The 23,793-nt window shown below is 38.0% G+C and overlaps 1 protein-coding gene across 6 annotated transcripts in view; it reads right to left on the bottom strand.

Moving 5' to 3' along the window:
- Thada (THADA armadillo repeat containing) overlaps positions 1-14,516 on the bottom strand; it is a 139,972-nt gene extending 125,456 nt beyond the window's left edge. For all 6 annotated transcript variants that reach the window (XM_087216438.1, XM_087216439.1, XM_087216440.1 and 3 more), the window contains exons 1-10: positions 14,361-14,516; positions 11,038-11,137; positions 10,648-10,742; positions 9,712-9,842; positions 5,842-5,990; positions 5,696-5,728; positions 5,400-5,448; positions 3,981-4,168; positions 1,987-2,081; positions 819-1,039 (exon numbers count right to left, since the gene is read on the bottom strand). In XM_087216438.1, coding sequence (XP_087072564.1) covers positions 819-1,039; positions 1,987-2,081; positions 3,981-4,168; positions 5,400-5,448; positions 5,696-5,728; positions 5,842-5,990; positions 9,712-9,842; positions 10,648-10,742; positions 11,038-11,113 — 1,037 coding nt within the window. In that variant the 5' untranslated portion in view covers positions 11,114-11,137; positions 14,361-14,516. The remainder of the gene's footprint in view (positions 1-818; positions 1,040-1,986; positions 2,082-3,980; positions 4,169-5,399; positions 5,449-5,695; positions 5,729-5,841; positions 5,991-9,711; positions 9,843-10,647; positions 10,743-11,037; positions 11,138-14,360) is intronic.
- Positions 14,517-23,793: the final 9,277 nt, after the last annotated feature.

Here is a 23,793-nt window from a genome sequence, read left to right as displayed (position 1 = left end):
AACCACTAGGTTTTTTTTTACTATAATTGTAGTCCTCATTATTAGCAATCTAACTATGGTTTGACATTTTAAGCACATAATCACTTTCAGCCCTTATGGCAAAAACACCAAAGAAACACAGAATACAGCCCTGTGAAGGCAGAAGACCTTATCATAATTGTTGGCTCAGGTTTTTATCAGAAATAAGCTCATAGGTAAGCATTTACTTTTCTAAACTTCATTTTACCCATTCCACCAATTAGATTTCTTATCCATCTACCCACATGTCAAGATCATATACTATGTTGAAGTTCTTCATAAATTCTAAAGTACTATACAAGAAATTTTTTGAGACAAGGTCTCATTATGTAGCCCAGGCTGGTCTTGAACTCACAGCAATTCTCCTCCTGCCTCAGCTTCTCGAGTACTGGAATTATAGGTATGTGCCATCATGCCTGGCTGCCAATACAGAAATTTTTCATTTTGCTTTGCTTGTTAGTTTTTGGTGGTAGGGATTGAACCTAGGGCCATGTGCTTGACCACTGAGGTACATACCTCACCCCAGGTTTTCACAGCTTTAAAAAAATCTATCTAAAGACTGATAGTTAAAATTAATTTTCGAAATGTTCATTGCAGGTTAACCTGCACTAATAATTTCTATAACTCTCCCTTCCTTCATCCTATATTCTCTTTCACACTTCTTTTGATCCCTACACATATATTACTTTTAATTAAGATTTATCCTAATCACTTCTTATTGAATTACTAAGTATGTTGGCTCAGCTGGATCTTTTAAATGTCTTCCAAGCAAAACAAAAGACAGCAAAATCACAACTCACTGTGAACTCAAGGTGAACAAAACATGCACAGTATCCAAGAGCAGGGCCTCCCCACTCGGGCCCATGCCACCATTCTGCCAGTCCAACATCGCAAGTGTCCCCTGACACAGGAATAAGAGAGCTGACCCAGGGAGGTCAGCACAACAAAGGCTCCTGCAGCTGCTCATTAACCACTCAGGGACCCTGGTGCAGTCCACTGAATGGAGAAGTAAACTGCTAATCTGAAATACAATGGATATAAAGTCTTTCAAACTTCAAGAGATATTTCAAAATATAAATCCAAAAATCTCTTTCCCCTGAAATAGTCTAGGAAAAATAATGGTAAAGCAGCCACAACTATAAAATTATATTAATATTAAATTAATATTAAAATATTGATATTAAATGTTTATATTAATATTGAAATGTTATAAGAGAAAATAATTAAATCCAAGTATATAAATTTTTTGCTGGTTTGAAAGTACTGGTGGTAAAGCACAACATATCACTACCTGTAGGTGGATGAGCTTACTGCTTTTAGAGGTGATTTGAGAAAAATTTTCAATTTTATCCATTTACTTTGTGTGAACTCACAGAATAGTACACATATATTTGTACAGTGTTACAACAGTAAAAGGATAAGTTTCCAGATAATTCATTAAGTAGAAAAAAATTTCTAGTAGTAAATACAAACATTATGATCTAAATCGTCAAATTATATTTTCTATGTTACTCAAATTCACTAAAAAACTAAAGCCACCAATGCTTCCTATCCTAAAGCATATGATTTGGGTTATTATTACTAAAAAGAATATATTTATCAGAAAGTTATTACCATCTATATATCTATACATAAATCTCTGCATAATTTTAGTATTACAAGTATTTTTTATGACACTGAGAAATGGAACTAAACAATACTACAAAAAACTAGAAGGATATGCACCCAAGATGTTGATAGTAATTATCTTTATCAGATAGACTTTCAAGTGATTATTACTGTCTTTCTTTTTTGGAATTATCTTTATAAGAGAAAAATCATCAAAAAGATCCACTGTAAAAAAAATGTTTTAATTCACTTTAAAAACATTTTTTACCTAGGGTTCAATCAGCAACACAGAAAAAACAAATTTTTAAACATACATCTAATTCTCAATAAAGTATAATTCTAAAGAAGAGATATACTTACCAACTCAGGAATATTTTCAGATGGCTGAAACATAGTCTTAACAAAAAGAATAACAGCTAATCCGGATGTACTCTGAATTGTCTGTAATAGGTCACCTATTTGGCAAAAAAGCAGAAAGTATGTGTTAAAGCACAGATGCTCCCATACAGTGAAAAAAGTAAATGCTCTGGGGTCAGAGTCCTGTGTACAGTTTCCAGCTTGACCCCTTCCTAGCTGAGTAGGTCTGAGACATGTTATTAACCTCCCAGAATATCCAAAGTGAGAAAACGTAACTCCTATCTGACAAATTGTAAGACTTAAAAGAACAATGAACATGAAAGCCTTTAAGCCCAGCATATAGATATTAAATAAATGTGATCCTTTCCTCTCTCCTCCCTCATCCACTCTCTTCCTCTCCATCAACAGCCTCTCAATACACCTACTGGCAACACCACCTGTTCTCTCCCCTCCACTGATGCCTCTGCATCCCAACTCACAGTCGTATACTTTTTCTTAGAGATTTCACAACCTATGTAAAGAACATACATCAGTGTTAATTACAAACTGCTATCACTGCCACTGTACTCAAAGCTAACAATTTTGACTGGATAGCTTCTTTTTGTCTATCTCTATTAGCATCTGATAATATGGTGATTTATTCAAGCTGGACTAAGAAGTATGACAGATCCCATGAATTATCTACTAAAAATATATTCAGCCCTTCATCTCTGATAACAAAATTGACTATTGGGCAGTCACATGCCAAAAGCAAGATACCTGCTTCCTCAATCTTCTTTGCAATTAAAGGTAGTCATGTGATAGGGGTCAGGCCAGCCAATGTACCTCTGTCTTTCCCAATTAAAAGTAAAGAACAGAGACATGATGTTTGGAGCTACATATAGGAAACATGAGGCAACAAACACAAAAGGTTGATCCCAGCCTAGGCAACTGAGCTAGACTGTCAAGATATGAGATAAAAAGGGCTAGGGATGTAGGTCAATGTGAAGGCCTTAGATTCAATCCCTAGTACCAAAAAAAAAATCAAATATGCTCTGAAAAGCTGTCTATAAATTATGTCTAAAAAATAGCCTTGGGCCTGGGGATTTAGCTCAGTGGTTCTGGCGCCTGCCTCGCAAGCCCAAGGTCCCAAGTTCGATCCCCGGTACCCAAAAAAAAAGCTTTGACTAATTTACCTTCCTTTTAATACTATCTGAGATCCTAGGCAAAAAGAAAAATGGAAATATTAACTGGACAATAATATACTAGGACTTCCACTACTTACCATAGTTAAAAACATAAATAAGGTACTATTTTATCCCAATCAGTTTAGCAAAACCAGAGTCATTACAAAAAAACCCAAAAACAACTGTAAATAGAGCCTATAACAGTTTGTTAAAATTATATTAAATTCTGGCTGGGGATGGTGGTGCACGCCTATAATCCCAGCCCTCGGGAGGCTGAGGTAGGAGGATCACAGACAGTTACAAAATGGTGATGTATCATTTCATTTTAATTAATTAATTAGAGAAATTTTCCTTCATCTATTTGGTTTCTGAAGGGTACAGTTCATATGGACAAAAGCTACATATGAGATACAAAAAAAGAATTTGCTGACCAGGCTCACAATCAACTATTGTCATTATTTAAAGCTAACATGTGTTGCTAAGGAAAAAAGTAATGAGCTACACTAATCTTTCTAGACCTTCCCTCTAAATGTGGAGATTTCTTCTAAAGAATTTTCTTTTGGTACTTAAAAGTCTGTGGCTTTCAGCACTGTGAGTTCTTTTCTGTGAACGTAACACACAAGACACACACAAAAACTTAGAAAAGTCCTTCAACGTTATCTCTTGCTAAATTAGTACATTTGAAAGAATAAAAGCATTAAAACCATGTAATCCATGGCCTTTCTCCACTTTTTAAGAGGCTGAGAGGAAGTCCTACAACTCAATTAAATATACTTTGTACCTTTACTAAGAAAAGCTGATTAATACTCAACATAACCATCATACACCTACCATCACTTAAAAACTCGGTGAAAATACCCAGCAAGCCACACATACTCTGCCATATGGGTGAACTGGAAGCTTTCCAAAGATTTTCCTGGAAATCTTGCACTTTCTGTACTAATGTCATCGAAACTCTAATGCCTACCAACAAGTCATTCATCAACTGTGTTTGAACAATATGATTTCCAGCAAATTTTCTACAAAGAAGAAAAGACATTATTACAAAAAATATTTAAATAAAAGTTTTCATATCCCCAAGCCAGTTTATAACTGGTTTACCTTTAGGTAATATAAAATAGCACAAGTGTCTGGAAGGAAAACAGTACACATGGATAAGGCAGTAATGCCATAATGCAAACAGGAGAATTAGGTAAACATACACACAGTGGATGCCAAAAACCAAGACTTCAGCTTCTTGCCCTCAGCAATGAGAATATGAAGACAATGGTTTGGATTCTTCCATGACAAATCCACCAGAGAACTAAAGATACTCACATAAAGGGGTCCCCCAAGAAAGAGACCAGCTAGATTAGCCCTAGAATAAAATGTGCAGTTATGGTTTAGATCTAGAATGTTCCCCAAAAGGCATGTCAAAGCTGGGGCCTTTGGAGGGTGACTGGATCATGGGGACCTGATACTCATCAGTAGACTGATTCATTGATGAGTTCATAGGTAAATGTGCTATTAGGAGGCAGGGCCTGGTTGGAAGTGGCATGACACTGGGGAGCATGCCTCTGGAAAGTAGTCTTCCCTTCACTCTCTGCTTCCTGGCTGCCATGGATTGAATAGCTTTCCCTCACCAAGCCTTTCTACCATTCTGTTTCACCTTGGAGCTACCTGACCATAAACTGAATCTCTGAAACCAAGAGTCAAATTGAACCTCTCCACTTTTAAGTTGTGGGTGTCAGGCACTGTGTTCCAGTGATGGGAAAGCTGACTAATACACTGCCCCATATGCAGGTATATTCAAATCTATTCTCTGTGCCATAGTCTTAAGTATACCCAGCCGAAGACCACTATGCTTCTGAGGAAAATTTCTAGCAGGAAATGTAGTGACCAAATCCACCACATGGAAAAAAAGCAACTTACAAGAAACAGAATCCATGTAAAGGTAAGAAAACTTTAAATGAATAAACAAAAATCAATTATCATTAATATCTTCAGGGAGACAGTAGGGGGAACTGCACCCATGAACGAAGGAACACTCAAAGTGGGGGAAAGAGCTCTTCCTTTCTCACTAATTCTCACCATAATTTACTTGACCTATTAAAAATAGCAAATATTTATTAATATTAATTTAAAAGGGTAGAAACTGCACAGAAAACAGCACAATCTGAGATCTTTTTGAGAATTTGCTTTGTACAGAGACAAGGTACAACTGCAGGTGTGCACTTCCACACAAGAAGCATGCAAATATACAGCACTTGCCTATTTTCTTCCAAGATTTCAGTTAAACTCTTCTGCAGAAAATGAAGCACTGAAAGAAAAAGAATACAATGACAAGTCAGAACTTAAAACTATGAGCTTTAATGATGATACAAGAAAATATTTTAAATCAGCTACCTAAAATGATTCCCATAACACACAACTGAAATTATAAGGAGGAACATGATGTACTTTAGCTATCTGCAGTATGATATCTATTGCCCAGAAAAGTAAGACCCAGGTCCAAGAGAACTCACACAGGCAGTCTTCTCAGAACAAAATAAAATAATAGGACTTACCATTTTTAAGCAGATTATTAACACTTGCTCTGCCTATAAGGGAAAAAAAAAAATACTGGTAAGGAGGTTCACCAAAATAAACATGACTTAACAAAAATGATGTAATGACAGGTGTCAGAAAACATACTAGAAAAGAGTTGGCTTACCCAAGTTAAAATTCTCCATGCAGGAAGATATATTGTCGACTACTTTCCTATAAGAGTACAGATCAGTAGTGTTCAATTCTTCTTCAAGATGAGAAGTAAAACTGTGTATAGCCTCAGTTTGAAAAAATTCAGGTAAGCCATTCAGTGAACTTGAAAAAGAATGAAATATTAAAAACCTAAAAACTCTGTACCACCAGGATATGTGAGAAAGGAGAATCATATAAATTTATGAATACTGAATTAAATCTTCAAAACTACAACTTCACGCCACCATCATGGGAATTCCTGGTCTGTCATTTCTCATCTGGTCTTCCTGGTTCAACCTTGTTTCCCTCTTAGTCCCCAGTCTATACTTAACAGAGCAGTCTGAGTGATAATACTACTAAAACACTATGTCACAGTCGTCCCTCAGTGTCCAAGGGAGACTGATTCCAGAAACCCCACAAATACCAAAACCCGACGACAGTCAAGTCTCCTATTACAACCTGTGCACATCCTCCTGTATCCTTTAGATCGTCTTTAGATTACTCTCAATATCTCCTATAACATAAATACAATGTAAACACTGAACTGTTTAGGGAATAACAACAAGGAAAACAAGTCTGTATGTAATCAGTTTAGATACAATTTTTCAAATATTTTTGATCCATGGTTGGGTAAATGCAGAACCCATGGATATGGAAGGCCAATCATCTGCCTAAAAGCCACCAACAACTTTAATCTAAGTGCATACCAACAAATGCAGTTTACAATGACTTTAAGACCCCGTGCAATCTGCCCCTCATTAGTTCTGACCTTGTTCACTTAACTCTAATTATATGGCCTTCCTGTGTCCTACAACATGCCAAAGTCTTTGCCCTTAATGAGAGTATTTCCTTTACTCAGAACACTTCCCTTAAATATCCAATAATCATTGCCTCAAACCTTGTGTGCCTCAAACACAGCTCTCATATCAGCTGATATCCTATACATGCTGCTTACTTATTTTGTCTATTTCCTATCTTCCCCTTGGAATGTAACCCCACTCTAGACTGCTTTATTCGTTATATCCCCAATTCCTATAAGAATTGAAAACAGTGGGCAGTCAATAAAAATTTACTAAATGGATAAATTACTTATACAGATTTTACCTCAATTAATCTAAACCAAAATTGATAGTCTCTTTAAAAATTTGAACAGTTTAAAGCTTTTCTGGAAAAAAATTCAAAAACTAGAATATTCTGAAAAAGAAGAGTCAGTAGAGAGATAACTTAGTCCATTAAATAATTAAACCATATTATCAGATGATAGTGTGATGTTCATATATGAACAAGTCTAAAATAATCCATTCCATGTTTACATAGGAACAAATAACATGGGTGACATTATAAATATGTGGGGAAAGATGGACTATCAACACTTTGGGATTAAGTGACTCCCGTATCTCTACTACACTACACTCAAAACTTAATTCCAGATGTATTTACAAGTCCAACAACAACAAAATTATAAGACAAGCAAATAGTTTTAAATAATCTTGCATTAAAGAAAACATACCAAAGCATGAAATTTCAGAAATCTATACAAAGAAAAGTATCAGCAGAGTTGATAACAAAAGTCTATTTTACTAAGACAAGACACCATCAAGATAGTTTAAAGTAAGAAAATAAAGGAATATTTTTACATACAATCTATACACAACTCATAAATCTTATAATTCAACCAAACATTCTAACAAGAATATTGGCTGGGGATTTAGCTCAGTGGTTTCACTGCTTGCTGCACAAGTGCAAGGATCTGAGTTCGATCCCTGGTACCAAAAAAAAAAAAAAAAAAAGAATATATACAAAGGGTATGTAATGATTAGGATAGTCAAACTCCACAAATTAAAAATGTTCACTCTTACTAGTAATCTGGGAAGTGCAAATTATAACAAGATAGCATTTCACATCTTTAGACTCTAAAACATTGAAAGACATATTAGCTGGGTATGGTGGCACATGCCTACAATGTCAGCACTGGGAGACACTGAGGCAGGAGGAAGGCAAGTTTAAGCCCAACATAGCAAGACCCTGTCTCAAAAATAAAAAGGCCTGGGGATGTGGGTGAGTGTGAAGGCCCTAGGTTCAATCCCAGTACCACAAAAAAGGAAGGAAGGGAGGGAGGATGGGAAAAAGGAAGGAATTTTCCAGTGCTAGAAAGATCTAAAAAAAACAGCATAGTATACAGCTAGTAGAACTGTAAACTGGAATAGCTTTTGGGGAATACAATTTAACAATATGTACAAAAAAATGTAATAAGTATGACTTTTGGCCCTACTTCTATGAATTCTCTCAGATAAATACACACATACAATTATACAAATAATTAAGATAACCACTGCAGCACTGTTAAAATACAGAACACTTGAAAACACCTGTCGATGGGAAAATGATTAAATAAGCCATTTAAGACATACCATGATACGTATTTTGGTATACCCATAATATGGAATATCGACACCTCTTAGAAAAGACTACTGGTGGAAATGTAAAATGCTGCATTATGGAAAACAGTATAGCAGTTCTTTAAAAAATTACAAATACAATTACCACATGATCCAGTAATCCCATTTCTGTACATATACCCAAAGAAATGAAAGCATGATTTCAAAGAAATTTTTTGCACACGTTTATGATAACATTAATCACAATAGCCAAGAGTTAGAAGCAACCCAAGTGTCCCTCAATGAAGAATGAAAAAAAAGTGATATACAGACATACAATGGAATAGTACTTAGCCTTATAAAGGAAGGAAATTCTGTCATATGCTAGAACACGGAAGAATCATAAAGACATTATATGTAATGGAATAAGTCAGTCACATAAAGATAAATATTCCACGTATATTACTAAAGTAACCAATTTTTGTATTTTTATTTTTTCCAGGTACTGGGGATTGAACTCAGGGCCTTCACACTGAGCTACATCAGTTTTTTTTTGGAGACAGGGTCTCACTAAGACACTAAATTGCCTCAGCTGGGCGCAAACTGTGATCCTCCTACCTCAGCTTCCTGAGTGCTAGGATTATAGACATGCAACAGAAAACAAAATGGTGGTTGCCAGGCACTAGGGAAGGAAAAAATGGGGAGTTGTTTAATAAGTGTAGAGTTTCAGTTCTGCAAGATGAAAAGGCCTGGAAACCCTCTGTACAATATAAATGCACTTAATACTACAGAACTATAAGCTTAAGAAGGAAAATTTTAAGTTTTATGGTTCTTGCTTCAATTTTTTAAAAGGACTATTAGATGAAACTATCTCTAAGACATTCTTTAGTCAAAAAAAAAAAAAAAAAACAAGCCATGGACCATTACGTAGAGTATGACCACATACATATTAAAAAATAAAAATAAAGACTAAAATACAACAAACTTATGCCAAGCCCAAAGAAGTCAAGAAGGCTAGATCCCAAAACATTAAGTGACAACCCTTTAAGGAAAATGAGAAAGGCCAGAAATTTTGAAATACACACCTCACTTTTTGGTATACTTCAATACTGTTTGAAATTTTTGTATCAACTATATATTCTTATATTACATGTGTCAGAACAACTGGCAGAAATAGAGGGAAAAAAATACCAAGATGATAGATTTAAACAAAAGGAAGTTAGCAAGCTATGGCCCACAAACCAAAGCCCATAGCCTATTTAAGGCCTGTGATCTAAGAAGGCTTTTTACATTTCTAAAGAAGCAGGATAGTGGGATGGATGCACAGATGGACACATAGGTAGATAAAGAGCAACAAAGAAATAGGAATGTAATTTTTAGGGATATATCTCAGTTTGGTTTTATCACAACAGGAAAGCATTGGTTAGTTTTTCTAATGCTCAACTTTCCTTCCTTGTTATCCTTACCTTGCCAATACTTTCTTCAAGGGATTCTTCAGACTCAAAGAATAATAAATGCCTGCTAAAATATCCAAACAGCTCTGAATAGCTGGATCACACACACCATTTGTATCTGCCTTCTCCAGTAAAGGCACAATCTAGAATTCAAAAATATTCAAAGTAATGTTTTTTAATATCAAGTACAGCCAAGTAACATGGTTACAAATCTCTTTTAAGTCTCAATTATACAGTGAAATGTTTTCCATACTACATCGTTAAGGATACTGATTTAAATGCCTATTTGAATATTTATTAACCTTTTTCATCCATGCCCCTACCTCTCTCCCTACCTTCCAGATTGATATCCACTGAGACTCACAGATCTATTATTAGCCTGAGGTAAAGAAAAATCTGTGACATTCTTCCATTCTTTTTTTTTTTTTGGTACCGGGGATCAAACTCAGGTCCTTCCACTTGCAAGGCAGGTGGTGAAACCACTCAGCTAAATCCCCGGCCCATGTGACAATTCTTTAAAAATCAGCTGTACATATAATTGCTTTTCCAAAAAAGTATTATGCAAGCTCAAATGGTAAATCCAAATATTTAAATACCAATAAGTAAAATCTTTATATTTTAAATTAACTTTTAAATTGCCTGCTGAAGTTGTGAAGCTTTAAGGTAATAGAAATAATTTTGAAAAATTTATCTCCACAAAAAAATATATGCATAATTATTTCCTATCCTATCAATTTACTGCTCTAATTATGGTGGAAGCCTGAATGAATATGGCTTTTATTGAGGCCTTAAATAAAAGGATATTATGCAGTGAACAGAAAGGAAAAACTTATTTTTTTGGTGATAAATTGATATTAAATTATTGACGCCAAAAATTGTCAGTTAATTTTACAAATCCACAATAACCTGACAATCTTCAAGATCTATCCATGAACAATTCAGCCTTACCTGTTTAACATAATGAATTTGCGACACTCCATCCTTGAGTTGTACACAATGTAACAACAAAGAAGCTAGATTCTTCCCTTCCACATCAGCAAAAGCTATATAACATACACATACACACACAGAAAAAAATTCCATGATTTAACAATATATAAAAGTTTAACTTTGTTATGTAGTCTACAAAATTTTTTAATTTATGAACCAAAACAGCAAGTAAAACAGTCTCAGATAGACATTCAGGAAAACCATTTGACATCCAAAACTGAATACAATAAATATCAAAAAATTAAATAGAACTTGAACATTGTGTGCTTTGGATACCAGAGATTAAAATACCCTGCTTGCACACTGGAAGAGAAATATCTTAAATGGGTAAAATCAGCAATCACCTACATCTCAAAGTTTCAAGGTCCTGATGATGAACAGTCAATGCAGCAACTTGCATTTCTCTCTTCTTCTTTAAACCCATTTTAAACTGAATTAACAGTAGTCTCTAAAAGAAAGAAGAGTTTAATTCACTGTCTACTGGAGGGTTTCTCAACCTCAACATTACTGACATTTTAGGCCAGATAATCCTTTATTGAGGGGTGCTGTCTGGTTCTCTGCAGGATGTTTATAGCCTCTCTGGCCACAGGAGCACTCTCCCCACAACAAGCTGTGACAACCAAAAATGTTTCCCAACAATGCCTTGTAGAACAAAAGTGCCCTAGGTTGAGAAACACTGATTTAAGGATTTGGGGTTTGAAAAACAACTTTTTGTAAGGTCTAGAAGAGTTATTGTTGTCTAAAGTTACTTTTATCTATTATGACACATCTTTGTATTTCAAAACACAAAAAACCTTCATCTTAGGAAAAACTAAAGAAATCAGCAGTTTTCAAAAAATAAATTAGGGGCCGGGGATTTAGCTCAGTGGTTCCACCATGGCCTGCCTCGCAAGTGCAAGGTCCCAAGTTCAATCCCCAGTGCCAAACAAATAAAAATAAAAATAAATAAATAAATAAATAAATAAATTGGGCCAAACAAATCTCAGTGGCTTGTCAGACTGACAGATCAGGAGGTGCTACTCTATCTTGATTTTAGCAAAGTATAAAGGAAACTTTTACATATTATCTTTGTGAGGTTGCTTGCAGTTAACAGATCAATGGCTTCATAATGGGCTAAAGAACCTTACTTAAAGCCTACACAGTAATTCCATGTCATCTGGAAGGAAGCCAATAGGGAAAAATCACAAGGCTTTCATTAAGCAGTTAGCATTTTTAGCAGTATTTACAATGTAAACATCAGAGCAAATAAAATGATGCATTGATAACACATAAAACTGGAAGGACAGGTTGAATGATGGAATCAGCTCAGCGAAGTATAATAAGCAAAATGAAGTCTACCAAGATGAAATAAAAATGTAAAACGTTACATTTAAAATAGAAACACACATATACACATAGACACAGAGAAATACAGGATAAGGTGCCAGAAGGTGAAACTTGACTTGAAACAGCTCGGTATGTCAGCCAACAGTACAACATGACTGCTAAAAGCCACATTAGAAGCTAGTTAGATCAAGAATGAGCATGATCCCTCAGTCGGGTGAGGTGAGGTGACATGTGAAGCATGGAAGATGAATACAAGAAAAGATGCACACTTGAAGGAGCCACAACAATGGACATTCCAAAGAACAACCAGATTTCTGAAGGGTCTGGAGAGTTACTCTTTCAGGAAACAGAACAGTTAACCAAAGTATTTGGCCTGAGACAGGACACGTTCCTTAAAACAGCTGCTGGGTTACTTTATAGAAAAGGCTTAGTCAGTGCAAACTTCAGGGTGATATATTTCAGCTCAAAATTAAGGAAGAACTCTATGGTCCAACTAAGGAATGAGCCACCTGTAAATTCTGTAAATACAGAATTTCCCAACATGGGAATATCCAAGCAGAACGTGACTGAACACAACACACATCTCCTGGACTCCTGATCCAGCCTGTAAATGCTCCCTTTATTTCTACCCTAGCCTCTGAAGAGTTCATTCTCTTCCATCTTTTCAATCTAAAAAATAGCAATAATATTTTTACTTCCTGTTTAAAACTTTCCAAGGGCTTCTACACTTACATAAAATCCAACATAGAGACTTTGGCCTTCAAAGCCCTAAATAATCTGGCCCTGGCTTCCTCTGCTATTCATCTCCATCTCCCAGCCTCCCACACATGAGCCACACTCCCAGCACTCAATCTACTCTTTACTACCTGAAGAACCTTTGCACTTTCTGATGCCCTTACTCCCATCTTACTGGGTTTGCACTTTCCAGTCTGCCTATGAATGCTCATTCCACCACATCTTTGCAAGGCTGACCCTTCTCATCATTCAGGTTTCTGCTTGAATACCATCTCCTAAGAGAAGCCTTTCATGACCACCACTCTGACACACACACACACCCCATCCCTTTATTTTCTTCAAGGGACTTTCACTACCTAAAATTATACTAATCTGTACTCATATACTTTCTCCTCCAGTAGTAAACTATAAAGACAGCAACTTTGCTTTGTTTGGTGTTTTAATTCTCAATTCCTGAACAGTGCCTGGCACATGGTAGGTGGTTAATAAATATTTGGTGACTAAACAAATGAACTAGCAAACATTTGCCAGAATGCTGTAGAAGGGATATACACCTTAAATGGTAAGAAGGTGGGAGGCGTGGTATCTAAAGTGCATTCTATAGCTAAGTGATAGGTTAGTCCTGACACTAAAGAATGTGTTGTCCATTTGGATATAAGAAATCTATACAGGGCCAGGGATATAGCTCAGTGGCCCAGCGCCTGCCTGACAGGTGCAAGGTCCTGAGTTTGATCCCCGGTACAAGAAAGAAAGACAGAAAGGAAAGGAAGGAAGGAAGGAAAGAAAGAAAGACAGACAGAAAGAAAGAGAAAGAAAGGAAGGAAGGGAAAGAAAGAGAGAGAGAGAGAAGGAAGGAAGGAAGGAAGGAAGGAAGGAAGGAAGGAAGGAAGGAAGGAAAAGAAATCAGTAGAGTAATGGCAAGTGAATAACACTTGACCAAAAATGGCAATCAAAACGGACGTAGCTAGAAAGTCACTGAGAGGGTATTAATTTGAAAAGTGATATGATTAGATTTAGAGAAATAATTAAGGTTCACTTCCAAGGAAAGTGACCAGTGCAGTGAAAAGGAACTGAGTTAGGTAACTGGGGAGACAATTCTCTGGTAAATAGTGCAAGAGAATATGTTTCTGCAACTCTTAGGACTAAACAAAAACAGAGTCGGAGATCATGCGTGCTCAATCTAAGCCTAAACGTGTGTCCTGTTGAACCGTTCCCCATAACTACCTCAAGTAAGGAAAATCCCGTCCCCCCTAATGTCCTGATTAAGCGGCCATAAGGTACCCAGCACATACTTTCTATTTGTGGGTCTCACATATTGCCTCCTCTGAACGCTGTTTCCCTCCCATCTACGCCTTTCTGAGTCCCACAAACATTCTCTGGGCGATTTCCAAGCACGTGGAGCCCAAAGAATGACAGGTGAAAAAAAAGTGGTTAAAGGGCAGTCTCCATGGAGACCTAAGCGACCGGAAATCAGTTTCAGTCCGCAAACGCGTTGCTAAAAGACCGGAAACTGGTGTGACTCTCCAGACAGCCCTGGCAAACCCGCCCTGGCGAGCAGCAGAGTCCCGCGCTATTGCGAGTCTGGAAGGCAAAGTGCCTGTAAACCAAACCTCGTGGCCGTAGGTGTCTTGCGTAGAGTCGCAGCTATCTGGACAAGTCCCGGAAGCTGGTATAATCTACGACGTCTGCACAGCTCCCAACGTGGTCTGTAGTTGACTACCGGGTCGGGGAGAAGGTAGGCGGGCCCGGGACCTGGAAGAGGATATTTCGCGAGAACAGCGAAACACAGTTCCTCCAATCAAGAGGCTGGCGACGTCGTGACGTCACTGGGGTGGGACGGTAGCGTGGGAGATTTGGTTGAATGGGCCTTCGAAGGTTGTGCAGTCCTTAGCTAAGGTGTCTGGGCTCCTGAGTCAGTGGGAGGTTTGTCCACCTCGTCCCCCTACTCCGGTCGGCAAAGGCTGTGGCCTCCTCACCCCTAGTTGCCTTGGAAGCCCCTTTCTCTCTGTTCCGACGTTCCACTCATTTGACCCATCTCCAAGACAGGTGCAAACTACGTTACATTCGGGCCCTGGGAACGGGAGAGATGGGGCAAGGTTTGAGCCGAAGCCAAGAGAGTTGAGGTGAAAATGTGAAGCGCTCGAATAAACTTAACGTATGCCAAAGTGCATTTATTCATTTACTAGCTAGTTAATGAGCTGGACGGGCAGAGTATTCTGTCGCTACCTTTGTCCGCTTTTTTTGTTTGCTTGTTTCGGTACCAGGGATCGAACTCGGGACCTTGCGCTTGCGAAGCAGATGGCGGCACCACAGAGCTAAATCCCCGGCCTCTATCGCTACCTTTGAAAGTTGCCCCTAAAGGCTATATATCGCATCTCTTATAAATTGTCACACCAATCCTTTAAAAATAAATGAAAACAGTGCTGAACATTGCACTAGGAGCTGGAACAGAGGACAAGATCGGGAAATCGGCATGATGTTCTCTTGAGGAGCATTGGTTGAAGAAATAAAAACATTCCAGGAGCCTAACTCTTTAGTCGGATTGGTGACTTTAGGCTTTAAATCATTACTTTTCTGAATGTTGTATCACCTTGCTCTATTTTTCTTTGTAGTTTTCCACATGTGTATGTTTCACTAATCAGAATCTTGTTTTGTATGACTGTGAACATTGTTTATGGGATTGTATATGTATTCTCCAGTAATATACTGCTTTCAGCTTTGCTTTGGGGACCACATAAAAGCAGGTGGTTGTAGTTGTTTTGTTCACTGTTACATAGTAGTCCACTCCTTAATATACTGTACTAGATTTACATATCCAATCTAGTACCCCTGGACATTTGGATTATTTCCAGCTTTTACTCTAACAATGCTGCTGCGAATTATTTTATTCGTGGCAACTAGTGAGTATGTTCAGAACTTCCTCTATAGTAATTATTTCCTAATATTTTTGTGACTGAGACTAATCATAAGGATATTGTACTTTGGAACCAAGAACATATAAGTACTCACACATATTTTACTGGAACAGTTTCTTGCAATCTTTGTAACTCTTCAGAAGCTCTAAGATTTTTTTCTTTTTAATTATGATAATATGTACATAACAAACTCATTTTAACAGTTTTAAGTGTTTTTTAATATGTGTTACTTATATCCTACTGAGATAATTACATAACCCTCAATGGATTCCAGTTGTTGTTGTTTTTTCCCCCACTCTCACCAAACTAGAAAGTAAGGAGCAGACATTGTGACTCTTCACCCCACACAATAGATGTCCTAGGAGAAAACGCAATAATGTTAAGAGATAATGACTACTATGAAAAAATACCGGGAAACAAAAGACAAGAGTGTGGGGGAGATTTGTTGCCACTTTAAATAGGATAGTCAAGTAGGCATCACTGAGTGAAAATCTACAAGAACTGCAGATTCCTAAGGGAGGGAAAAGCTTTCCATACAGAGAGAACACCCAGGAAAAGTCCTGGGGCAGGATCTCGCCTACTGAACAAGCAGTAAGGAGGCCAGGAGGGCTTAAGCCAAGTGAGCAAAAGGATAAATAGTAAAAAATGAGATAAGGGGGTTCAGATAATGTAAGGCCTTGAGATTACTGTAAGGACTTTGACTTTCACCATTAAATGAAATAAGGAGTGGTTTTGAGCAGAGAGGAAACAGGATCTAACCTACTTTTCAAACAAATTGCTGGAGCTTCTTTTTTTTTGTACAGAGGATCAAACTCAGGACCTTGCGCTTGGGAGGCAGGCGGTGACGCTGAGCTAAAGCCCTGGCTGGAGCTTTTGTGGGAAGAGACTTAATGGGTGTAAGAAAACCCCGTTGAGGAAATTCATGGAAACAACACAGGCAGGATACTGATATCTCAGATTGTGTAGTCAGCATGGAGAATGTAAGAAATGTACAGATTCTGGATCCACAGTTAATAGGATTCTGAAGGATGGGATAGGGTATGAGGAAAAGAAAAGTCCAAGATGGCTCCAAGATGTCTGGCCTGAGCAACTGTAAGGATGAAGTTGCCATCCGTGGAGTGATAAAGTTGACTCTGAGCAGATTTGGATTGAACAGAGGAGTTGGCAAGAACAAGTAGAGCCAGCCTCCTGTACCTGCAGATTCTGCATCCACAAATTCAACCAACTATAAATTCAGAACATATGGTGGGGGAGGCGTCTCTGTAATAAACATATGCAGACTTTTTCTCCTTATCTCTAACAACACAGTATAACAATTATTTGTGCCAGGCATTGTGGCACACACCTGTGAGTGATCCCAGCACTTGGGAGGCTGATGCAGGAGGATCACTATGAGTTCAAGGCCAGCCTGAGCTACACAGAAAGACCCTCTCTCAAACAAACAAACACAATTATCTGCATACCATTTACATTGTATTGGGTATTATAAGTAATCTAAAGATGATTCAAACTACACAGGATGATGCACATAATTTATATACTATGCTGTTTTCTAGAAAGGATTTGACCATTTTCAGGTCTTGGTACCCTCTTGGCAGAAAGAGGTACTGGGATCAATTCCCATGGATACTGAAGGATGATTGTAGAAGCAACTCTCAGTACTTGTAGTACACAGAGGGGCAAATCATTGGAGTAATAGCTCTTAGAGATAGAGAAGGAAAGAGAAGGCTTGGTTCTAAGGTTGAAACAGTAACATATTTGGAGAAAATATTCTTTTATTTTTGCTAGGCACCTAGTGGTACGTTGGATTTGAAACTACTTTACTTTTTTTTTTTTTTTCCTCTGCTGGGAATCAAACCCAAGGCTTCCAAAATGCTAAGCAAGCACTCTACCTCTGAGCTACTGAAACTACTTTAAATTCACTGCTTGAGGTTTCTCAGAACACAGTAACTTGAATTTGAACCACAGACTTTTAAAAAGTAGCTATATATTTTATTTGTAAAAATGTACCCGGAAAGAATTTTAAAGGATTAGTAATCATTAGTGTATATAAAAGTGAAAATCAAAATGCATTTAAATAGCATAGTAAAAGTGAACTAAAATAATGAAAAGGTAATCCATGTGTCCCTGTTCTGTTCAATATAGCTTAGCATTGTAAACATGCATCTGTTAATATTTTCCATTCAATTATAGAAAGGAACTTTTATAAGTATTTAATAACATTTTCTTATGTAATTTTAAATTTTTTACATTAGAAGAACATTTGAATAATTAAAATTTAGCCCTTTAAGACCACAAAGAAGACCAATTTCTCACACATTTACCACCTATTCTTTTTTTTTTTTTGGTTCCGGGGATCGAACTCAGGACCTTGTTCTTGCAAGGCAGGCATTGGAACCACTGAGCTAAAACTACAGCCCATTACAACCTATTCTTGAAGATCTCCATGCCAGTTCAAAACTTCAGAAGCAGTACAACTGACCAATCAAAGCTTCACAGTTGTTTCCCTTGCAAATATTGTTTTTCCTACAAAAAAGCATAATAAGGTCTTGCAGTTTCCTGGTCACCACTACATTCCTCAAAGTTATAATTTATAATAATCAACTAGCAATGCATAGTGATTTATATAAGTAAGGAATACCTATAAAAAGCCTCGTTTAATAATTTTAGGTCTACAATGAAATCCAAAATACTATGCTAGAGCTATGAATATGAATATTTTGTTATTTTAAATATAACAACCTATTTTATTATTTGTTAATATACATTTTTTCCTACATCAATGAAAAAAACCGAAGTACCTCTATTATTTATCTTTTATCTACCTGGTTTAAAAGACAAGGTTTATTTTCTCAGTTTCTATGGGTCAGAAATTCAGCAGCAACATGGCTAGGTGCTTCTAGCTAGGGAGTTTCTCATGAGGTTGCAGTTAAGATATTGACTATACGAGGTGCAGTGGCACACATCTATAATCTCAGCTATGTGGGAAGCTGAGGCAGGAGGATTCCAAGTTCAAGGCCAGCCTGGGCAGTTTAACAGGACCTTGTCTCAAAAGAAAATACAAAGAGCTAGGGATGCAGCTCAGCACTCTAGGTCCAATCCCCAGAACCACTCACACACGCAAAAGTGCTGGCTGGGACCACAGTCCTCTGAAGGCTTGGATGGCAGAAAGAGATGCTTCAGAGATGACTCACTCATTGGTGCTAGTCACTTACAGGTCTTAGTTCCTTCCTACACAGGTCACTCAGATTGCTTGAGCAATCTTAAAACCTAGGGGCTGGCCTTTCCATGAATGAGCAAGAATCAGCAGGTTAGAAGCTGCAGTGACTTTTACGGCCAATCACATCCTATTGATTATAAGGATCATTTATAACCAGTATAAAAGGTCTCTCATTGCTGAGACAAAATACCCGACACCCAAAGTAAAAGGAGGAAACGTTTATTTGGCTTGCAGTTCATAGAGGTTTTAGTCCATAGTCAGCTGGTTCCAAGGCAGGGTAACATGACAGAGGGAATCACAGAGGAGAAACGGTTCATGGCAAAGCAGGGCAGGCAGAAGGCACCAAGCAACAAGCGACCACACACTAGCCCTCTTTCTGTCCCTTATATTTTTATACACCCTGCCCAGAACTATACCAAAACAATCAGTGCAGTAATTTAGCAATCACATACCCTTAATCCCAGCATCACACACTCTAGATCCATCCACCCCTGAAAAAACTCCACCTATGACTGCATGAGGCTGTGGGGGAACATCTAGACATAAGCCATAGCAAAAGATCTGCACAAAGATTTCAACACTAGGAGGCTAGCATCATCATAGGGCCATTTTGGAGGCTGGCTACCATGGTACTATAACACATCTGTGGATTTCCCTTCATGTTTAAAATGTGCTAAATAATGGATCATAGCTAAGGTATGATTTAAGATTTGTTTGAATAAAATTTCCACAGTGTCACTTATAGAAACATCATGTTTGTATACAAAGTTATTTCCTTTAATGGCATATATTTTCATAGATGCCAGCCCAGAATTTAAACATAAAAGAAGGTTGATTATGAATAAGGAACCCTTCAGATGTTCTCTCTAAACAATTTTGATCTTATCCCTTCCCTATGGAAGAACACAAGGCCATTGGCTCTGTGACACTCTTCTCTTCCTGCTCCATACACCAACCTCCAACCTGAGCAACCTTCTCAATAATCCCTGAAAGCATAGTCCTTTCATATACTGGGCTATCCTCACTGGTAGAAAATCTGTCTTATTCCCACCTAAGAAACTTCTTCACACTTAAAGATTCACCTCACATTTCCCTTTCTCCATAAAACCTGAAAAGAAGTCCCTCTCCTTTCATCAGACTTAGATTTTGGGGGTCGGCTGGAGCATTGTCATTTTGTTAGTACGTAATAGTTATTTGTTTGCTTGCCAGGCCTCCTACTGATTTATTAACTTTTCCAACACTGAGACCATCTTTAGATCCCTGAGGCATAGTACAGTGCCCAGTGTAAGTATCTGGGCAAAAGCCTATTGAGTGAGGATATCATGGCCAGCAATTTTCTTCAAGCATTAGTGAATAGTGGTGCTTTCTTTACCACTATGTGGCAGCAAATGACAGAATTATTACCACCTTTTAGTAAGGAGTTCAACCAACATGAATATTAACCAAATTGTACACAATAGTTTTTCTGGGAGGAGAATTATAGAGAGCCCTCCTTGTTCCAATGCATATTCCTCATGTTTGCTTTGGCAGCACAAATATTAAAATTGGAACTGATGTGTATTCCTGCATTCTTTAATAATTTTTATGTAAAATACTGCATTAAGTACATAAAACACTCATAAAAAGACTAGCTCATTGACTTCCTACTCAAAAATATGTTAGAAAAATGGTCAGCTCAGTTTAAATGATATATGTTATAAAATACATAGAATAGAAAATTACTTTGTTACAAAAATTTCTAAATATTATGTTTTTCAAAATCACCCCTATTGTTGCTTATACTTTTTACATTAAAAAACAAGCATTTAAACCCTAACAAAATTTAGTAATAGGAAAATATAGTTATAAAATGACTTAAGAACTATTAGAACAGGAAAATGATGTCTACAACTTCATAAAATATGGATGCTCTGAAGGTTTGTAATAGCAATTTGTCAGACTGGTAAAATGAGTGAATTTTTTTCTTCACTTAATGTTAATTTTTTCTAACCTTAATGTTGCAACACTAATGATGAATTTATCTCTTTTTTTTTAATGTAGTTCAGGCTGGCCTTGAACTCATCAGGCAAGTGAGGACCATCAGGTAGCATGTAGAAAACTCATCCCAACTCAGTTACCAAGCCAAGCACAAGCATAGAGGGCACATGCTAAGGATTCTGGGCTGAAATAAGCCACTCTGTCTACACCCCAGCACGCAAGAAACCCTTGTGCTATTTTAGGAGAGGGAACAAACTCCAGAGCACCTCACAGAGGAGGGATCATTGGTCAGCCTAGGAGTCTGGCTTAGGTTGGAATGCATTTATCAGGAGCCAGGGCATCCTCAGGGACCACCACTCTCTCCAGCACCCTACTCTGGGAGCTCGAGAAGACCCTGGGGGCCCAAGCAATGTTCTTCTGCTCACACAGATATGATCCCTAGCAGCCCCTTACTCAGAGCCTTCCTGGCAAAGGGTTCAGTGGGACCCCATTCTGCAATCCCAATAATTTTCACTTATTTCTAACAAGAAGCCTGTCAAGCATAAAAGCAGGAGTGCTTGTCTTTACTACTGATGAAGAAACCCGTTCAATGCACCGGGTGGCCACTGTGGAGTGATTTGATGCTCAGTCCAAGGCTCTTTCCATTATGTTCCAAAGTCTTCTTTCACATTAAAAACAACCGTGGTGGCGACACTTTCCCACAAAATGCAATGCCATAATTGCAAAGGCTTTGGAATTAATGGTACTAAGTGGGTAATTTGGGTTTAATGTTAAATCCTGGAGTAGATGACCCAGGGCCAGAGAGAGAGGCTTTCCAAGTGTCACCTCTGCCATCTGGTGGTCAAATGACACTATAACTACAACAACTGGGAATTGATACTATCATCATGTCATGTGTGACCCCAGGGCTGGGTGAATGGTTTCAGACTGGGCTTTGACTTCTAGGGGCCCAGATGACAAAATATATGTTAAATATACAAATAAAGGTCAATGGTTTCCACGACGTCTTTGCTCCGTGCGGAGAACAGCATAGTTTACAGTGGAGGAGCCACTTCATCCATTTATTCAGCAAATATTTATGAAACACTGTCTTAGTTGGTTTCCCAGGAAACAGACAGACAGAGATGTGTATGAAGGAGTGTGACTGGCGTGTTCTCTTGAAGACGATCCTTTCCCTTTCCTTTTTTTTTTTTTTTTTGCCATTCTGGGGATTAAATACAGGGGTTTTACACTGAGCTGCGTTCCCATCCCCCTTTTCATTTTGAGACAGAGTCTCGCTAAGTCAAGCAGTCTGGGCTCCAACTTGTAATCCTCCTGTCTCAACCTCTTAGAGTACTGGGGTTGCAGCATGTGCTACCACACCCAGTTTTGTTTTTTTTTTGTACCGGGGATCGGACTCAGGATCTTGTGATTTCGAGGCAGGCGGCAGAACCACTGAGCTAAATCCCCAGCCCCACACCCAGTTCTTGAAGACAAGCCTTATAAGGGCTTGAGAAAAAGAGCACTGGTCAGAATGAGGTGAACTGGGCTGAATTTTCAAGAGGCCTCAGTCAGTGCTGCTTCAATTGTCTAGGCAAGGTGAACTGAGCCTCTGTACTTCTGCATGCAACAGTCGTTGGACCAGGTAAGAGCTGTGTCAGCCAACATGAACACCATAATCATAAGTGGAACTGGAGCAGCACACCACAAGACTCACTACAGACACCTACTATGTCCTGGGCATGGTGTACAAAGTCTAGAGATACAGTGTTGAATGAAGTCACATCTCTGCCTGCAAAGGCATCTTGGGAGCAGTCAGAGCGGACAAGTAAATACACAGGCTTAAAACTCAGGGAGGATAAAGCAATTATCTTATAGCTAGAAAATGTGTTGCACAAGATCAGCAACAAAGAAAAACCTTTGCCTTTTATTGATGGCAATAAAGAAGGTTGAAAATATTTGGGATGAAAGCTAAGCTCCCTCTCTATTGATACAAAAATTGAAGAAGAAAAAAAGCCATCCAGAAATGGAGATACTTAACCAACCAAAGCAGTGAGAGATTACTTTGGGGTCCATCTCTTCAGCTCTCTCCAAGAATAGGTGGTGGGACTTTCCCTAAAACCTGGGGCTACAAGTGTTCTCTGCTATAGGAAAGGAGGGCTGCCTATTCACAGGCATCATTGCGGGGGAAGTGGTGGTTAGGCTGGCTGCTGACCTTGTCGTTCTCCCCACATGTAGCATCTTGGTGCCATCGGGAAAGACAGATCCTCAGGACCTGCTTAGGTGGAGCCAGGAGGTTTGCATGGTGATTCTGCCTCTATCTTTCTCTTGCTCTCCTCCCAATCCTGCTGTCCCAGCCATCCCTTCCTCCACATACCTTTGTTTCTTCCCTTTGTCTACCTGTAGAATCTTTATTTCCTCTCAGGGAAAAGCACTAGGATCCTGGCCTGTTTTTCCCAGCCAGTAATTTACAGCATGATAATGAATTTTATTTTCTGAACATTTTAGGGCTTAAATATTTGAAGGGCACAAAAATACTATTTCTCTACCATGAGTTCCAGAAAAAAATCATTTGGAACTTAAAAGCCAGAAATTGCCTTCCTTTTTCTTTAATTTTTATTTTTTATTAGCACATGTTTGCAGTATATAATGATTATATTCCTTGGGAGAAGTTGGGACACGTACATAACACATCTTAATTCTTTATCCCCTTTCCTTTTTGGTCCCTTGTTTCTCTATCTCTTTTTTTTATTCATTAAGCTTATTGGTACATTTTAGGTATACAGTATGACGACATTCATCATTGGGAATTTGTACCTGTACACGATATATCTTGCTTCTTATTTTTTCCCATTCCCCTTCCCTCCCTTCAACCCTTCTACCCCTCCCTATTTACAAAAGCTTTGTTTCTGTTTTTTCCTTCTTTTTTCAGTTTCTCACAACAGAGAAACA

The sequence above is a fragment of the Heterocephalus glaber genome, unplaced genomic scaffold (genome assembly GCF_053883595.1).
Source record: "Heterocephalus glaber isolate CG9 unplaced genomic scaffold, H.glaber_assembly_v1.0 deba00001457, whole genome shotgun sequence".
Lineage (NCBI taxonomy): Eukaryota > Metazoa > Chordata > Mammalia > Rodentia > Bathyergidae > Heterocephalus > Heterocephalus glaber.
The sequence above is the reverse complement of the archived record's forward strand: the minus strand, read 5'-3'. Positions and strand labels throughout refer to the sequence as shown.